At 40.2% G+C, this 20,077-nt stretch overlaps 1 protein-coding gene across 1 annotated transcript in view; it reads right to left on the bottom strand.

Annotated features, from left to right (window-relative positions):
- Positions 1 to 5,865: 5,865 nt before the first annotated feature.
- The window catches only part of SPTLC3 (serine palmitoyltransferase long chain base subunit 3), a 133,181-nt gene continuing 118,969 nt past the window's right edge, over positions 5,866 to 20,077 (bottom strand). The window contains exons 11-13 of the mRNA XM_055090661.1: positions 17,418 to 17,553; positions 12,339 to 12,468; positions 5,866 to 6,956 (exon numbers count right to left, since the gene is read on the bottom strand). Coding sequence (XP_054946636.1) covers positions 6,843 to 6,956; positions 12,339 to 12,468; positions 17,418 to 17,553 — 380 coding nt within the window. The 3' untranslated portion in view covers positions 5,866 to 6,842. The remainder of the gene's footprint in view (positions 6,957 to 12,338; positions 12,469 to 17,417; positions 17,554 to 20,077) is intronic.

Raw genomic sequence — 20,077 nt, 5'->3', positions numbered from 1 at the left:
ATTGCTGTGTCATATGGTAGTTCTATTTTTAGTTTTTTAAGGTACCTCCATACTGTTCTCCATAGTGGCTGTATCAATTTACATTCCCACCAACAGTGCAAGAGTGTTCCCTTTTCTCCACACCCTCTCCAGCATTTGTTGTTTGTAGATTTTCCGATGATGCCTATTCTAACTGGTGTGAGGTGATACCTCATTGTAGTTTTGATTTGCATTTCTCTAATTAGTGATGTTGAGCAGCTTTTCATGTGCCTCTTGGACATCTGTATATCTTCTTTAGTGAAATGTCTATTTAGGTCTTCTGCCCACTTTTTGACTGGTTTTTTTTTTTTAATATTGAGCTGCATGAGATGCTTATATATTTTGGAGATTAATCCTTTGTCCATTGATTCATTTGCAAATTCTTCTCCCATTCTGAGGGTTGTCTTTTTGTCTTGTTTCTAGTTTCCTTTGCTGTGCAAAAGCTTTTAATTTTCACTAGGTCCCATTTGTTTATTTTTGTTTTTATTTCCATGACTCTAGGAGGTGGGTGAAAAAAGATCTTGCTGTGATTTATGTCAAAGAGTGTTATTCCTATGTTTTCCTCTAAGAGTTTTATAGTGTCCGGTCTGACATTTAGGTCTTTAATTCATTTTGAGTTTATTTTTGTGTATGGTATTAGGGAGTGTTCTAATTTCATTCTTTTACATGTAGCTGTCCAGGTTTCCCAGCACCACTTATTGAAGAGACTGTCTTTTCTCCATTGTATATCCTTTCCTCTTTTGTCACAGATTAGTTGACCATAGGTGCATGGGTTTATCTCTGGGCTTTCTATCCTGTTCCATTGATCTATATTTCTGTTTTTGTGCCAGTACCATATTGTCTTGATTACTGTAGCTTTGTAGTATAGACTGAAGTCAGGGAGGCTGATTCCTCCAACTCCTTTTCTTTTCCCTCAAGGTCACTTTGGCTATTCGGGGTCTTTTGTCTCTACATACAAATTTTAAGATTTTTTTGTTCTAGTTCTGTAAAAAATGCCATTGGTAATTTGATAGGGATTGCCTTGAATCTGTACATTGCTTTGGGTAGTATAGTCATTTTCACCATGTTGATTCTTCCAATCCAAGAACATGGTATATCTCTCCATCTGTGTCATCTTTGATTTCTTTCATCAGTGTTTTATAGTTCTGAGTACAGGTCTTTTACCTCCTCAGGTAGGTTTATTCCTAGGTATTGGGGATTGTGTCCATAGTTGCTCTTTCTGATCTTTCATTGTTAGTGTATAGGAATGCAAGAGATTTCTTGCATTAATTTTGTATCCTGCAACTTTACCAAATTCATTCATTAGCTCTAGTCTTTTCTGGTGGCATCTTTAGGATTATCAATGTATGGTATCATGTCATCTGCAAACAGTGACAGTTTTACTTCTTCTTTTCCAATTTGTATTCCTTTTATTTCTTTTTCTTCTCTGATATCCATGGCTAGGACTAGAACACTAGGGTGAATAATAGTGGCAAGAGTTCCAATTTGTATTCCTTTTATTTCTTTTTCTTCTCTGATATCCATGGCTAGGACTCCAACACTAGGTTGAATAATAGTGGCAAGAGTGGACATCCTTGTCTTGTTTCTGATCTTAAAGGAAATGCTTTCAGTTTTTCACATTTGAGAATGATTTTTGCTGTGGGTTTGTCATATATGGCCTTTATTATGTTGAGGTAGGTTCCCTCTATGCCCACTTTCTGTAGAGTTTTTATCATAAATCGGTGTTGAATTTTGATAAAAGCTTTGTCTGCATCTATTGAGATGGTCATATGGTTTTTATTCTTCAATTTGTTAATATGGTGTATCACATTGCTTGATTTGCATATTTTGAAGAATCCTTGCATCCTTGGGATAAATCCCACTTGATCATGGTGCATGATCCTTTTAATGTGTTGTTGGCTTCTGTTTGCTAGTATTTTTTGAGGATTTTTGCATTTATATTCATCAGTGATATTGGTCTGTAATTTTCTTTTTCTGTAGTATCTTTGTCTGGCTTTGGTATCAGGGTGATGGTGGCCTCGTAGGACTTCCAAGTTTGGGAGTGTTCCTTCCTCTCTAATTTTTTGGAAGAGTTTGAGAAGGATGGGTGTTAGCTCATCTCTATATGTTTGATAGAATTCACCTGTGAAGTGATCTGGTCCTGGGCTTTTGTTTGTTGGAAGATTTTTAATCACAGTTTCAATTTCATTACTTGTGATTGGTCTGTTCATATCTTCTATTTCTTCCTGGTTCAGTCTTGGAAGGTTAAACCTTTCTAAGAATTGTCCAGTTCTTCCAGCTTGTCCATTTTATTGGCATAGAATTGCTTTTAGTAGTCTCTTAGGATGCTTTGTATTTCTGCGGTGTCTGTTGTAACTTCTCCTTTTTCATTTGTAATTTTATTGATTTGAGTCCTCTCCCTCTTTTGAGGTAGGATTATATTGCTATAAACTTCCCTCTTAGAACTGCTTTTGCTGCATCCCATATGTTTTGGATCATCGTGTTTTCATTGTCATTTGTCTCCAGGTATTTTTTAATTTCCTCTTTGATTTCTCTTGGTCATTTAGTAACATATTGTTTAGCCTCCATGTGTTTGTGTTTTTTACGTTTTCTTCCCTGTAATTGATTTCTAATCTCATAGCATTTTGGTTGGAAAAGATGCTTGATATGATTTCAATTTTCTTAAATTTACTGAGGCTTGATTTGTGACCCATGATGTGATCTGTCCTGGAGAATTTTCCGTGTGCACTTGAGAAGTTTCTTTCCTTCTACTAACTTTGGGTTTTGTTTGTTCTTCTTTCTCTAGTTCCTCTAGGTGTAAGGTTTGATTTTTTATTTGAGATTTTTTTATTTCTTGAGGTAGGATTATATTGCTATAAACTTCCCTCTTAGAACTGCTTTTGCTGCATCCCATATGTTTTGGATCATCGTGTTTTCATTGTCATTTGTCTCCAGGTATTTTTTAATTTCCTCTTTGATTTCTCTTGGTCATTTAGTAACATATTGTTTAGCCTCCATGTGTTTGTGTTTTTTACGTTTTCTTCCCTGTAATTGATTTCTAATCTCATAGCATTTTGGTTGGAAAAGATGCTTGATATGATTTCAATTTTCTTAAATTTACTGAGGCTTGATTTGTGACCCATGATGTGATCTGTCCTGGAGAATTTTCCGTGTGCACTTGAGAAGAAAGTGTAACCTGATATTTTCAGATGGAATGTCCTATAAATATCAATTAAGTCTATCTGCCTGTTGTGTAATTTAAAGCTTGAGTTTCCTTATTAATTTTCTGTCTGGATGATCTGTCCATTGGTGTAAGTAAGGTGTTAAAGTCCCCCACTATGATTGTGTTACTGTCGGTTTCCTCTTTTATAGCTGTTAGCAGTTGCCTTATGTATTGAGGTGCTCCAATGTTGGGTGCATATATATTTATAATTGTTTTATCATCTTCTTGGATTGATCCCTTGATCATTATGTAGTGTCCTTCCTTGTCTCTTGGAACATTCTTTATTTTAAAGTTTATTTTATCTGATATGAGTCTTCTCTTGTGTTTTCCACTTAGAGAAGTTCCTTTAGCATTTGTTGTAGAGCTGGTTTGGTGGTGGTGAATTCTCTTAGCTTTTGCTTGTCTGTAAACCTTTTCATTTCTCCATTGAATCTGAATGAGATCCTTGCTGGGTAATCTTGGTTGTAGCTTCTTCCCTTTTATCTCTTTAAATATATTGTGCCACTCCCTTCTGGCTTGTAGAGTTTCTGCTGTTAACCTTATGTGAGTTCCCTTGTATGTTACTTGTCATTTTTCCCTTGTTGCTTTTAATAATTTTTCTTTGCCTTTATTTTTGTCAAATTGATTACGATGTGTCTTGGCATTTTTCTCCTTGGGTTTATCCTGCTTGGGACTCTGCTTCACGGACTTTGGTGGCTATTTCCTTTCCCATGTTAGGGAAGTTTTTGAGTGTAATCTCTTCAAATATTTTCTCAGTTTCTTTCTCTCTCTCTTCTCCTTCTGGAACCCCTATAATGCAAATGTTGGTGTGTTTAATGTCCCAGAGATCTCTTAGGCAGTCTTCATTTCTTTTCATTCTTTTTTCTTTATTCTGTTCTGTGGCAGTCAATTCCACCATTCTGTCTTCCAGGTCACTTATCTGTTCTTCTGCCTCAGTTATTCTGCTATTGATTCCTTCTAGTGTATTTTTCATTTCAATTATTGTATTGTTTATTTCTTTTTGTTTGTTCTTTAATTCTTCTAGGTGTTTTTTCTTTAATTCTTCTAGGTCTTTGTTAAACATTTCTTGCTTCTTCTTGATCTTTGCCTCCATTCTCTTTCTGAGGTTCTGGATCATCTTCACTATCATTATTCTCAATTCTTTTTCTGGAAGGTTTCCTATCTCCACTTCATTTAGTTGTTTTTCTGGGGTTTTATCTTTTCCTTCATGTGGTACATAGTCCTCTGCCTTTTCATTTTGTCTATCTTTCTGTGAGTGTGGTTTTCGTTCCACAGGCTGCAGGATTGAAGTTCTTCTTGCTTCTACTGTCTGCCCTCTGGTGGATGAGGCTATCTAAGAGGCTTGTGCAAGTTTCCTGATGGGAGAGACTGTTGGTGGGTAGAGCTGGGTGTTGCTCTGGGTGTAGAGCTCAGTAAAACTTTAATCTGCTTCCCTGCTAATGGGTTGGGCTGAGTTCCATCCCTGTTGGTTATTTGGCCTTAAGCGACCCAATACTGGAGGCTACAGGTTCTTTGGTGGGGCTAATGGCGGACTCTGGGAGGGCTTATGCCAAGGAGAACTTCCTAGAACTTCTGCTGCCAATGTCCTTGTCCTCACAGTGAGCCATAGTCACCACCCCCTCTTCTGCAGGAGACCTCCTACACTAGCAGGTAGGTCTGGTTTAGTCTCCTATGGGGTCACTGCTCCTTCTCCCTGGGTCCCGATGCACACACTACTTTGTGTGTGCCCTCCAAGAGTGGAGTCTCTGTTTCTCCCAGTCCTGTCAAAGTCCTGCAATCAAATCCCGCTAGCCTTCAAAGTCTGATTCTCTGGGAATTCCTCCTCCTGTTGCTGAACCCCCAGGTTGGGAAGCCTGACATGGGGCTCAGAACCTTCACTCCAGTGGGTGGACTTCTGTGTTATACGTGTTCTCCAGTTTGTGAGTCACTCACCCAGCAGTTATGGGGTTTGATTTTATTGTGATTGCTCCCCTCCTACCATCTCATTTCAGCTTCTCCTTTGTCTTTGGATGTGAGGTATCTTTTTTTGGTGAGTTCCTGTGTCCTCCTGTTGATGATTGTTCAGCAGTTAGTTGTGATTCCAGTGCTCTCACAAGAGGGAGTGAGTGCATGTCCTTCTACTCCACCATCTTGAACCAATCTCCACGCTTCTCCATCCAACACAGGAGCTGTGGGTGGAGTTTCTATCCCAGCTCACAGCATGAAAGCCTTGGTTCATCTGTGTCATGCAAAGTCAAACCTCTCTTGAAGTGATTTGTTTATAGTGTCATTTGATGGAGTGGAATGTTCTGTAACTCATTCGAACTATTACAGAAGCTTTGCTAAAAGGTCACCACTGCTTTTTAGCGTTTCCCAATCTGGGCACCATCTGGAAGCTTGATAAAGATAAGGTTTTCCCCTGGCTTCTTCCATACCAACTAGATCCAATTAGCAAAGTGCTACTTTTGCAGAGAAGTTTGTGTTCACATTTCTGGGGAGAGAGAGACAGACAGGCAGACATACAGAGACAGACAAAGAGATAAAGAGAGACAGAGACAACTCAAGTAAATTCCAGTTAGTTGCCCAATAGTGTGTAAGCCCACTTAGCACCAAATTGGAGTGCTTATGCAAGAGGACAGTAGTATTTAATAGGCCTGAATGGGGAAGGGGGTCAGAATTGAAAAGTGGAATAGCATTTACTTTTAAATGTCATTTTTGAATCAATATGTTCTTCAAGTGTAGTCTTGAGAGGCAACTCTAAAGGAACTTGAATTTCCCCATGTACTCCAAATTTAATAGGAAAATGACCACTCAGTCGTTAAAGTAGTAAAAGTGATGCTAAACATTCAGTCTGCATGGCACCAACAACATTCAAGTTGTTATAACTTTACAGTTTTAGTCTAGGCCTATCATTGGCTTGCTTGCTTTCTGCCCTCTTCCTGATGAAACAAAAGTCTTGAATTTTCCAAACCTCAAAACTCAGCTGTAAAACTGCAGGAGACCAGCAAGCGGAAAAGGAAAATTTCCTTTAAAGATGTTTGGTCGCCGCTGGCCAGGCCTGCACTCTCCCTTGAAACATTAACTATGGCTTTTGACACTTGTCCTTGGAAAAAGTCCAAATGTGGCAAATGGTAGAGGCAACATTTCTTTACCCTCCTGCCTGGAACTCCCCGTGATACGGATGAGTTCTAGCTGGTGTTTCATGGGTAACAAGGAGTCGAGCTACTGCCCACCACCCTTGCCCCCATCTGCAGATGAAATTAGCAAACACATAATAAGATCTACCGAACTGAAAAATCAAAACCCTCTTATTTGGTTGGAACTCCTGAAAGGGTCTGGACCAAAGAGGCTGCACAGTAGCAACTAAAATACAGGCTCTTTGCTATTAAAAATATTCTAAGAAGTGCGTGTGTGTATTTGCAGCAGGATACTTGGGGGAAGAGAAAATTAAACTCTGGAACCATAGTTTTGTCTCCGCAGAGACATTAAAAGCACAACAATCGTGTCTCCCTTGGCTCAATGAAATTGGTTTGGCAACCAAAACTGTCCTTAGAAAGGAGAAGAAATCTATTTATATTTCTTTGGAGGCAAGGAGGGAGGTCTTTCTGGCAAAGTCTTTAGGCTCCATTCAGGTTCAGGAAACTCAATCCTCAAGCTCAAAGCTCGTCTCGTCGTAGAGTTCGGGGCGTGCTGACTTTCTGTTCCGGGAATATTTCACATGCAGGAGGTCACCCATCTCATCCAGGGCTTCCAAAACCTGCAAAGAGATTCCTTCCATCAGTTCTCTTTAAACCCCCAAGTGGCCTTGCTCTCTGGGGGGCTCACAGAGAACCACACTCTTCTTTTGCCAGCTTATTCGATTTTAAAGAAAAGGAGAAAGATCCAAATCATTAAGCTGTGGTTCATAAGCCAGCCCTAGAGGAATGTTAGAGGCTAACGCATTTTATTTTCATATTCTTTAATAGTCTAACTCCACATTACGAATCTTTAGTTTATTTTGGGGGTGAGAGGAGAGGAATAAAATCATCTGATCCATGCTTACCCTTGAAGGATTTATTTTAAAGTTTATTGACATATATAAACTTGTGGAAGAAAAATAAAACTTTGCAGATTACGTTTACATTAATTCTTCATGACACAGCAAACCAACATGGCCAGGAAGAAAATGGAACATTATGGGAGCTAATTAGGATCCTCCTCTCTCCCCCATTCTTCTGCTGCCCCCCTCCTCCCACCCCCAACTTTTAAATATTCATCTCTATGCTCCATAGAATAATAGAATTTAAAACCACAAGAAACCAAGAACTCATCTGTTTCAATTCTCTCAATCCAGGCAGGTAAATGTATCCCCAATTTTACAAATGAAACAACTGAGATCCAGAATATACAAAATGTAAGTTTTTCCTTCCAGTCTATCACTAATCCTACTGAATTGGGCATGCCTTTTTAACCTTTTGGGCCTGTTTTTCTCAACCAGTCAAAAGAAAAGGGAAGCGATATTAGAGTCCAGTGTTTTGAAAAAGGTAAAGTGAGAGTCGTTACCATCAGAATGAATGACTCATGGGGCTTATGGATTTTCTCCGTTGGGAAATCTTTCAAACTGACATTAGTTAAGATCCCTACCAAGATGTTAAGAATAGTTTATTTCTGGGTGGTAGGATTATGGGTAATTAAAATTTTCTTTTTACTTCAATTTATTTTCTTAATTTTTTTACCATATATAAGCCCTAGGAAAAAGTATCAGGCTTTACATTTTAAGTGGCATCAATCTGGGATAGTTTCTGTTGCTTTTCCTGAAGGTGGGGGATGGAGTAGCTCTGTGGCTTTGAAAGTGAAGGACCCACACACCTGGGGGAGAAGTACCACAGTTCATGAAGGATGTGGGAGGAAATCATAGGATTTTGATTCATTTTAATCTCAACCTTTTTAAAAAATTTTTTAAAAATATTTTTATACAATTTTAAAGGTTACTTTCCATTTACAGTTATTACAATGTATCAGCTATATTCCCTGTGTTGTGTACAATACATCCTTGAGTCTATCTTATACACAATAGTTTGTGCCTCTTGCTGCCCAACCCTATGTTACCCCTCCCACTCTCCCCACTGGTAACAAGTAGTTTGCTCTCTATGTCTGTGTCTGCTTCTTTTTTATTATATTCACTGGTTTGTTGTATTTTTTATATTCTACACATAAGCAATGTCATACAGTACTTGTCTTTCTCTGTCTGACTTATTTTACTTAGCATAATGCCCTCCAAGTCCATCCATGTTGCTGCAAATGGCAAAATTTCATTCTTTTTTATGGTTGAGTTATATTCCATTGCCAATACATACCATATCTTCTTTATCCATTCATCTATTGATGGACACTTAAGTTGCTTCCATATCTTGGCTATTGTAAGTAACACTGCTATGAACATTGGGGTGCATGTATCTTTTTGAATTAGTGTTTTTGTTTTTTTCATATATATACCCAGGAATGGAATTGCTGGATCATACGGCAGTTCTATTTTTAGTTTTTTGAGAAACCTCCATACTGTTTTCCACAGTGGCTGCACCAATATACATTCCCACCCACAGTGTACGAGGGTTCCCTTTCTCAACATCCTTGCCAACATTTGTAATTTGTGTTCTTTTTGATGGTAGCCATTCTGACAGGTGTGAGGTGGTATCTCAACCTTTTTAACTTCTTTTTTTGTGTCTGTTATAAAATGTACATAATATATTGGTAATGCATGTATTATTTCTAAATGGATTTATGCTGAGGGCCACCAAACAACTACCTGAAACACACCAGTACTCAAACAAAGTCGGGTTTATTCAGCTTGCTGCAGCAGGGAATACGCACTCCAGAAGAACCATCTTCGTAACAGGGAGTTGGGAAGGGCTACATATCACATCTGGACTTGTGCACGAGATGATTCTAAGGAAGCAGGGACCAGTTCTGGCTTGGATGCTGTCGAGAAGCTGGAGCAGCTCAGTGTTGTTTATATTTAGACTTCTTATCTAGAAGGCGGGAGGATTATAGCAAGGCTAGAGCTGTCCTTGGTAACGGAGCAGCTGCCACTCATGTCAGAAGAGGGACCTTTTAAGTCATTTTGTGTTTGTAAAGTGTCCTCCTTTTTGTCTTGTTCCAAACATGGTCACTGAATAGACTTCTCTAATATTGGATATTTTCTGTGACTGTCATTTATGTTCAGTTGCAACCTTAATGCCCTGACTGTTCAAGGGGTCATTTTTCACTTCTCTTATAGTAAGAAACTTGCTCAAAATTTTGTATTGATTTGATGATCTCAAAAGTTTAGAGGCATTTTTCTAGATGAGGTTTCCGTGCTCCTTCCAAACCAAGTATTCGGCAGGAATTAACTCATGAAAACAATCACAAGGTCTGATATCTATTGAACTGGGTATTCATGAGTCCCTCCATGCCATTTGGATCAGAAAAAAGATGCAGATCGACCCAAGCTGTCCATCCCCTCCTGCAGTCTCTGGATGGTGCTTCTGGGCACATCCTCTTCTCCCCATGCTTACAGTGCCCCCCTCTTCACTCCCTTTTCCCTTGATGTGTAAACATGCTCAAGTCTTCCCCCACTTTCAAGGGCTTTTTCTAAACCTATTTCTTTTGCCTTTACACACTTCTCAAAAGACTTGCCTACAATATCTTACCACCCAATCATTACATTTAGAAGAAACAATTTGTTAAAATTAATATTCTCTAAAATATACTCATTTTAGAGAATCTGGACAATATATAGAACAAAAACAGCAAAGTTCTCCCATCATCTCAAAATCGAGAGTTAGCTCAGTGTTATCTAATAAATTGTTATTGTGTACCTACTATGTTCTACACATTGGTTTAAGTCCTAGAATATAATGGTGACACAGAAAGATATGCACCCTTGTGTGTGTGTGTGTGTGTGTAATTCGAGCTCAAAGTATCCCTTTCATTTTTTAATTCTTTGTATTCTTATTTCTGTTCCCTGCACTCCCCTAAAACTCTCTGTTCTGAGCAACAGCAAGATCGTACTAACTAACTGCTAAGCTAATGGTTTCTTCTCATCTCTCACCCCACTTGGATGTTCTGCTGTTTGGTAGAGACATTTTTAAAAATTACTTTTTATCAGAGTATAGTTGATTTACAATGTTATGTTTGTTTCAGGTGTACAGCAAAGTGAATCAGTTATACATGTACATATATCCACTCTTTTTAAGATTCTATTCTCATATAGGTCATTACAAAGTATTGAGTAAAGTTCCCTGTCCTATACAGTAGGTCCTTATTAGTTATCTATTTATATATAGTAGTTTGTATATGTCAATACCAATCTCCCAATTTATCCCTCCCCCCACTTTCCCCCTTGGTAACCATAACTTTGTTTTCTACATCTGTGACTCTATTTCTGTTTTTTAAATAGGTTCATCAATAGAATATTACTTAGCCATAAAAAAGGACAAAATAATGCCATCTGCAGTGACATGGATGGACCTAGAGATTGTCATACTGAGTGAAGTAAGTCAGACAAGAAAGGCAAATATCATATGATATCACTTACACGTGGAGTCTAAAACAATCGCAGGGACATTTGATCCTCTCCCTCCTTGAAGCGTTTTCCTTTTTACTGTGTTGAGCACTACACTATCTCATGACTTTTTCAATTGATCTAGCTCCATCTAAGCCCAGTTCCTCGTCTGTGATTCCTATATCCAACCAGGGACGTAGGGGGAGTCTGCGCTTGGCCCGTTCACTTATAGTTGGACAATTATATCTTCTACCATTGACTTTAATCATCCGTTAGTTCCTCAGATTACAGCAGCTCCAGGCTTGCATACTCTCCTAAGCTCCAGAATTGGATTTTATTTTCTTTAAATTTTATCAAAGTATAAATGACTCAGTTACACACACACACACACACACACACACACACACACACACACACACACACACGTATTCTTTTTCATGTTCTTTTCCATTATGGTTTGTCACAGGATATTGAATATAGTTCCTTGTGCTGTACAGTAGGACCTTGATATTTATCCATCCTATATATAATGGTTTGCTTTTTCACAGATGGCCCATAGATTTGTAATCCCAACATGTCTAGAAGTGAGCTCATTTTATTCCCCCAGTCCTGTTGATGTTATGCTGTTCCTTGCCATATACCTTATCTCATATACGTGCTTAGTTTTGCCGTTCTTTATTTGCTAGAGGGCTAGAAACCTTGGATTATTCTTGATTCCCTCATCCCATATGTGCCCTGCATCCAATATTTGCCAAGTCTTGGCAGCTTCATGCATGCATAACGTCTATTCCTAGATCCATTTCTTTTGTTTCTATTGCCTTTGACCTTGTTGTCTCTTGTTTTGTTCAAATAGCTCCGTATATAATAACCCACCCCACCTTCATGCAGTTGTCTATATTTCTTTTTCGAGATGAACTTATTCTGTCTGATACTATTATGAAGTGCCTATTTATAGTATGTTCTCTTAGACTTTTTGCCCCAGGGTTTTGCATAGAGCAGACACCTGATAGTGTTTGCTAAACTGCATTGATTTTATGAGACAGTTTCATCAACCCTAAACTGACTGACCTGGCTTGGTTCTCTGATATTATTCATTCACACAGAGATCGAAATCCAAGGACAATGAAATGTGGTTTTGAAATCCTTTACACCTCACGTAGGATGAGTTTATATGATAGATCTGTCTTTGTTGTTGGTTTTCCAACATGTGGCTTATTTGGGTCATATTTTCTTATGATGGACGTGGTGGCTGTGAGCAGTGCCAGGATGCAGGCAGTTACTGCTGAAATAGCAGGTGAGATCAGCGTCTGCATTTAAGAACAAGCAAAGAGCAGGATGTCTGGCTACTCAGTGGGTCTTTGCTATGAAACCAAAACACCGACTTGACTCAAGTCTTCACTGAGCTGATTTTCTTTCCTATCTGCTGAGTTGATCACATTGTTGGGCATTGTTAGGATACCCTTATTATTATTATTTTTTAGCAGTGAGTGTTATTAGTGTTGTGTTCTTAAACCATCCAAGAGAAACCCAGGGAAACCCAGGCGAGCTCAGTAAAAGAACGTGCTCGGAATCTGAGGACCCCACCCTGTCGCTTCTGCTGGGCTGTGGAGTACTTACTGCGTCTAACATCTCCCGGGTATGTGCTGCTGAAACACAGAACCGGGCCCGGGCTTCTGCAAGGGGAGTAGCTGGAAATCCAACGACCACCACGCCGATTTTTCTCTTTAATAGATGCCTTGCAAAAGCCCTAAGGGAAATGTTAAAAAGGAGGTTAACTGAGAGATGACAAAATTACACTGCAAAAAAAAAGAAAAAAAAGGAATGTGGCTAATTGACTTTTTAGAAAATTTATATTTATTTTGGCTGCACTGGGTCTTAGTTGCGGCATGCGGGATCTTTAGTTGCAGCATGCAGGCTTCTTAGTTATGGCATGCGGGATCTATTGGGTTGGCCAAAAAGTTCTTTAGGGTTTTCCCATAAGATGTAATGGAGAAACGCGAAAGAATTTTTTGGCCAACCCAATAATTCCCCGACCAGGGCTGAACCCTGGCCCCCTGCATTGGGAACACAGTCTTACCCACTGGACCAACAGGAAAGACCCTACTTTTTTAAAGTAAGTAGAAGATGACTGAAGTAATGAAACTTCTCTCAGATACAAACAATAAGGAAATGTGGCAGCCAGTCACTTGATGGTACCCATAACTGAGTATGTATATTGTGGCGTATGGTGCACTCATTAGACAGTTACGTGTACAGAGTCTTTGACATTGAGCAGAAAATGCTGGTACACATGACCCTGCTTTAACAAGTCTGCCCATATGTAAAATCTTTTGTCTGCAGGGTTCCTAAGGAATAAAAACCATTACTCAATGCAATTACCTGAAGAAAGACTATGTTAGATGCATACCTATATGCTTTAAAAACAATACTGATAATACAGTGTGGAAATTTTAAGAATCCTCTACTTCATGACTATAATTTCAGGATCAGGATAAGAGGGTCTGCAGGAGCCAACCCCAAGCCATGTTATCTTTCCAGAGACAAAGATTTTATTTTCCATCAAGCCAAAGATAGGAAATAGCAAGGGTCTCCTCATTTGTTATGTGTATGTTCAGGGATAATAAACCCATTGGCTGGATTAAGGGGGGATGGTGAAGGAGGGAGGGAGAGAAATGCACGCACACAGAGGCTGGTCGGTAGAAGCATCCTGGAGGCTGTAGGTCGTAGAATTACAAAGCTCTTTGATACTGAGTAAAACCTTTTTAAGCTATGATTCCTTCCCCTTAACTGCTTCTAGCCTCTTTTTATTTCAGAGCTAATCTCAGTAACGATTCTAGAATACCCAGCTCTCAAAGTCTGTAAACTTCTTGCTTTGAGATCCAATGTCAGACACAGGCATGTGCACCCAAGTGAGCCTTTCCCCTTTGTGCTCCGTCGCTCCCCGCAGGAATCCTTAATCACTAAGATGCTTTGCCCTCAAGTGGGGTAAACGTCTCAGATCTGTTCTTAGCATGAAGAGGTTGCTGGTGTCTTATTTTAGGCTGGAAGCTGACAGCACCACAGAAACCTTGAGTCGTAACTCAGGAAGAATCAGCGACGAAGAATCAGGTCTTTCATTCTCCTCCCATTTAGCTGTCTGTCTTTTGGTTTCCTCGTGCAGAATGCAGGCTATCAAAGAAAGCTATGGAGATTGCAAGAACTACCAAACACACAGCCTCTCTGGCCCCCTGTCTTGGCCATGGCAAGATATAGCCTTTGATTTGGATTGGGAAGTTTACAAGGAGATGGAGCTTTCTAACTGAGGAAGTTTGAAAACAGCCATTCTTTCTTTTTCTTGATCACCCTATGGAAGGCTGCCCACAGAACTGCACAGGATGAGAGCTCGTAATTGTCTGAGAAACAAGTCAAGAGCTTTTATTGCTAGAGTACAAACCACCTGACCCATGATCGGGCCGGTTTTCGGGACTCCCCAAAGACCATTTTCACTGTCTGCACTCTTCTCTTTGTACCAGAGGAAGTAAGTTTTGCCAAAGAATGTAGAGAGAAATATATGACTGTTGATTCGTTAGGCTAACCTGAGGCCTCCCCGGAGCAGTTCTAAGTTTAAAACTTACACTACTAAACCTAGTCTCCTTCAGCTAATGTATACGATTGCCTCTGGGTTTTGTATTCCCCAAAGCAAATTAGAGCTGGCACAGGCTGAAAGAAACTAAACTATGTGAATAATAATAATAATAATACAACATTAGCATTGCATTTCACGCAGCATCACTGCATTTTCTGCACCACCATCCTCCAAGTGTATGATGAGGCCTGAGGATGGAAAATGTCAACCCTGTACCAAATAGTAAATACAATATATTCTTGATTATTTAAGTGAATGTTTTATGGGTGAAATCGCATTATACTAAACTCCATAGAAGATTCCAGGGGTAGAATTGCAACAGGACTTTATCCAAAAGGATACCTGGCTGGAGATAATGCCTCCATTCTGTGGTAGGTGGAAATGTGGAGAAATCACAGTTCTTTGAGAAAAATCAAAAGTTTTTAAATGAGCAAATGAAACAAGTGCTCATACACTGGCTTAGCCAATTAACTCCGTTTCAAAAGGTTCTCTGCCTTCAACTTTCCACTGAAGAAATATCAGTGCAGGAAACAAGATTGGGCAGCAGTAACTCCTGCCAACATTAGATAATATTACCTTTTGTAATTAACCTGTTCTAAGTTTTCTAAACAACCCAAATAATTAGATTTTTTTCCCATTGTCATAATGGATGCCTTTTGATTCACCAATGATGACATTAAAGAGGGTTAAATTATACTCTGCATTGCTTTAAAGAGATGTGTATTTTTCCCCTATGGGCTGTGCTGTGCATTGAAAAGAGCACTGGTTTAGGAGGCAAATGCAACTGGTTTGAATTCTGGCCTCTAGTACCTACAATGTGAGTGACCCTGAGAAAGTAGGTTGACTTTGGGGTGTCTAGGTGTCTTCATTTGTAAACCAGGGCTAAGCATCCCACCTTCAATGGGTGATCACTGGGTTTAAGAGCCTTCCTTAGCATATAAGTAACATCCAGCAATGTTAGCTCCTCCTTAGCCATGCAACCATGATGACTCAATCTTATACTCTGTTGAAACTAACAATTATCATCATTGTAGCTGTAGTAGAAGTAGTAGTAATAATGATGTCTACCACTGATTGAGTGCTTACTCAGTTACTATATGAAGTGCTTTATATACATTATTAATACTATTAATAATAACAGCCAACACTGAGTAGCTCCTATGTAAGACACGACATGCCAAATGCTGATAGACTTCATCTTGTTTAATCTTCAAATGATCTTAGAAAATAGGTCCTATTCTATCCCATTTTCAATATGAGAAAAGTGGAGCTTCAGAAGGTTGGTTAACTTGTCCTAGATCCCCCAGCTAGGAAGAGGCAGAATCAAATTTCTTTTTTATTCCAAACATCTCATTATACCTTAGAACATAACTTTTCCAGGAAACTCCCTCTCAGTTTAATTTTCCTTTTTCACATTAGCTTTGTCTAGTCAGGACTCCTGGCATATAAAGGAGGAGGGGAACTTCCTCTTTCGTTCTGTCATCGTGCACTTGAATTCTTGCATTGAAATGCGTTTGTTTTTATTCTTCATGGACTCTTCTCATTGGGTGGACTCATGTTCCCAGCCTGTTGAGGTTCTAATTCCAGCTTCCATCATCAAAGTCAGAAGTATCCAGCACACTCCCTACCGCCACCCTCTGGTGTTGACACTCTCTAAAATGAAACAAGGTTACTTTTGGTGTCTTCATTTGAGCTAATCATAAAATATTAGATAGGCAGGGGCTACGTGTGGAGTCAGAACGTACCGTTTCCTCAACCACTCTGAGTAAACGTGGGTTTTCTTTCCTGTCATCCAAGATCAGATGGTAAAGGTTTTGGGTTATCTGCCAGGTGGAATCACCATTGTCACTCCTTCCTGCCATTAGCACAGAGCAGTATCCTGTGACATTTCTGAAGCACACTGTCTTCTTGGCTACTTCAGGCATTGATTTCCTGATCCAGATCCATGAAAAAAGGGCTGAGTGGTGGATGGCTGTGGTGCATGAGGCAACTCATGTATGTGTTTTAACTGCTTATTATTTTGCTGTGGTGAAATGACACAAGCGTGTACTCCAAAAAATCCATCTTTTAGGAACATATAACTCAGTCCTATCCATCATGAGTTTTCAACTAATAGCTCCAGAACTTCTTTTCTATACTACATCTAATACGCTGCCAATCTACTTTGACTGTTAAGAGAATCAAACGGAAAGTTCCAACAATGGAGTTGTGTTAAAGGAGTGTCAGGATGTCTAGAACTGATAAACATTTGTTGAGAATTACTTTCTACCATGTGCTTCATCAGATACACAAACATTTTATATTAGAAAGAAGTTTAATTAACTGCCTTTTAACAACAGAGTTAATTATTCTCTAGCAGATTGGAGATGGCTCACGTATAAATTCATCTGTGCCATACTGAGAAAAAGTCATTTTTCCTCTTCATGCAGTTTTTTACTAATGCTCAACCTCAGAGTTGCAATCGATGGAAAATAACCCCAAATAAGCTTACAAGGGTGGTGTTAACATTTTTTGTTAAGAGCAAGGGCTTTGGAGTAAGCCTAGGTTTGGGTTTGCCTCTTGGTTTTACTACTGCTTGACCCGGTATGGCTTTGGGAAGCTCTTTAACTGATCTCAGCCTCAGTTTCCCCACACATGAGGGTGCCTTCTTTTGAGGATGGCCGTGAGAGTGCAATGGGAGAAAGCACAGAGCCTGGTAATGTTGCTTTTGAATGTTGGGAGAGATGGTCTTTTGAGGTTCTCCCTGAGAAAGATCTTGGGGGAGGAAGAAGTGCAGGATCTTCATCAATTTACAGCTGAGGCCTGAGATAAGTGACTCCACCCAATTCACAAAGCTTGGAAATGATGGGCCGCAGTATCTGGCTCCCTTCCCACAAGATCTGTGAAAAGGCCTTGCTGATGGGCAGGCAGGTAGCTTCTGAGAAGCTGGATAAGTGAATTCTGAACTTGGCGTCCCGCTCAAAGTGCAAAGCAATACCTATGCTGAAAGAGCCCCCTGGTGTCAAAAGCACCATCTCTGTCAGATCACCTTGGAGCTTAGGTGTTATTCTGGGAGTCCGCTGGATACTCACGCTACTTTAGCAGGCATGTAAAGGAGCAGGGGAACAACGGGAGATTCCTCATTGCCATAGATAATGAATCCCATTTCACTCAGTCTCTGTCTGAAGTATCTTGTGTTTTCTGCAAGTTGCTGTACTCTTTGCAACCCTGAAAGGAAACAGGCATGAAATCCATCAATTCCCACCTGGAAGAGGGAAGCAAAGGTCAGACTGTCTTGGCAAGTGTTTCTAAGTCTTTCTGCAGTCCTGCATTAAGAGTTGGAAGGGAGTCAAAGTAGGGTAGGGAAATATCTCCTGGTGAGCAGGTGTGGGCACTGATGCCTGGGATCTGCCCTGAGCCTAGAAGGCAGGATCCGGGGGAATGGTGCTGCTGGGTACTGCTGGCAACCAAAGCCAGGCTAGGCTGCAGGGCAGTAGAGGAGCAGGAAGGGTGTCTAGCAAGAAGGAAGGAGATGAACTATCATTTACTAGACACCTATTGTGTGTGGATTCTGCTAAGTACTATAGACACATTAGTTCAGGGGAAGAGAGTGTGACAAGAAGTCACACATACACACACACACACACACACACACACACACACACACACTCCACCCCATACCAGTTGTTGGTTGCGGCATTTTAGCCAAGCTGAGCTGGCCCATTAAGTAACCCTTCATCTAGGTCTCTAATCAAAGAACACTTCATCCAATCTGAATTTGAAGGGGTAGCATATCCTTGGACAGATAGATCCATTGGAGACTGGGAATATTTTGTGAGGCACTCAGTGGTGATAGAGTAATAGAGGAAAGGGAAGAGGGGGCCCTCTGCTTTCTCCAGACAGAAAAAATGACAGGGTTGGCCCCCAACAGAAGGTCAAGCAAGGTACATGTGCCCATTTCAAGGTTATTGGTACTTCAGCTCAAAAGTTTATCTTCTATCTTAAGTGCGTATCCCAGTGGGAAGGTCACACACATTATGAGATGACCAAAGGGAATCGAAGAGTAGAAAGAGTTCTGGAGATATCTGTCTACTCAGTTCTGCCTCTAATCAGGTAAGTGAGTAAACTAGCCAAAGCTAGAGAGTGTTTGCTCAATAAGGAAGATTGAATAGGATTGGATATTTAAGTCCCTGAGAAATCAGTCCAATGTTTGCATTTGATGTAGCATTGCCATTCAGCAGGAATTTGCTGATACAGCTGACCTCCATTCTGATTGGTCAGGCATCCATTTAAACTGATCAAATCTTACTCTACCAGTTATTCAATATTTTGAACATCACTCCTGGGTGTGTTTGCAACTCTTTAGATGGAAAATGGATAAAAATTTCAGTAAACATGTCATCACGGTCTTCTAGTTTCTTCTTGGAGACATGGCCCCAGACCATGCCTTGACAAAGGGTTGAGCAGTGGGTATCTCCTGCTCAGCATCCTTCCTCCAGGGGACCATGATGTTCAGGTAGAGTTGGCTCCACCTTTCCTCTTGGCTACAGGGGTATTGTGTGACCCAGTCCTGGCCTATTGGAATACTCCACCCCCCTGATAATTGGGTCATTGATGGAACACAACCAGGGCCTACCAGTCTTTCAGATCTACTGAGGAAGAGATGTAAAAACAAGGTCATCTTCAAGCTACATCCTTGCCACCATGGAGGAAACTTGCTTGAGAATGATGCTGATTCAGAAGAAAGCCAAGGCACAAGACAGCAAGAGTCTTGATGGCATCATTGGAACTCTTGGGTCTAGCAGTGCCTAAGTGAGTCCATCCTTTGGACGGTCCCTGTTGTGTGAACCATTACATTTCTTTTTCTTACTGAAGCTACTTTGAGCTGAATTTCTACTACCTACAGCCTGATATGTCCTGAGTAATACAGGTTGGCCAATAATTGGATGAGGTGACTTCTTAAGGACAATAGTAATATCAACAGCAATAATTATTGTAGCTCACAGATATGTAATGTCAACTTTGTTGTAAGCGCTTGGCATTTAATGATTTATTTAGTCCTCACAACAACTATATTGAGGTAGATGCTATAATCTCATGTCATACCTGAGGAGGAGACAAGTAACTTACCCAAGTTCACATAGTTGGTAGGTAGCAGGGCCAGAATTTGAACCCAGGCAGTTGGTTCTGGAAGCTGTGCTGTTAACCCTACATTATGTTGCTCTGTCCAAGAGAAGCAATTGGTGATGTCCAACCAGATAAAGGATGGTGGCCATCTCTTCTCCTCAAGCTCAGTAAAACTCATTTCTAACAGCTGTTATGATCATCGTTATACCAATTTTTTCTAGTAGAGGTAGTTGAGAGATTGAGGGCTGAACAAGATTTTGGCAGCCTCATGTTGTAAGGGCATGGGGTACAGCATCAAAGGCTAGAGGCCAGGGCCTGCCACAAGGGAGGACTGGTGAACCCCTTCACTTTGGGGCCTGAAGGGCTGCCCCCAAGGAGTAAGTATGAACCAGAAGTAGACAGGCCTTTACCCTTCCAAGGTACTTTTAAAATCTAACCATCTGACATTTTTCACTGGGTTCTATCACTCCCCAAATACTTCAGATCTTCCGTTGAGAGTTTTACTTTGCTCATCAGATATAAATGGACTTGACTCCTGTGACACCTTAAATTTGTTAACAATGTATGCCAAGGAATGGCGGTTTGGTTGAGTGGAACACCAACCAAGGAGGAGGTTGTTGAATGC

The sequence above is a fragment of the Physeter macrocephalus genome, chromosome 14, assembly GCF_002837175.3.
Source record: "Physeter macrocephalus isolate SW-GA chromosome 14, ASM283717v5, whole genome shotgun sequence".
Taxonomy (NCBI): Eukaryota; Metazoa; Chordata; class Mammalia; order Artiodactyla; family Physeteridae; genus Physeter; species Physeter macrocephalus.
The sequence above is the reverse complement of the archived record's forward strand: the minus strand, read 5'-3'. Positions and strand labels throughout refer to the sequence as shown.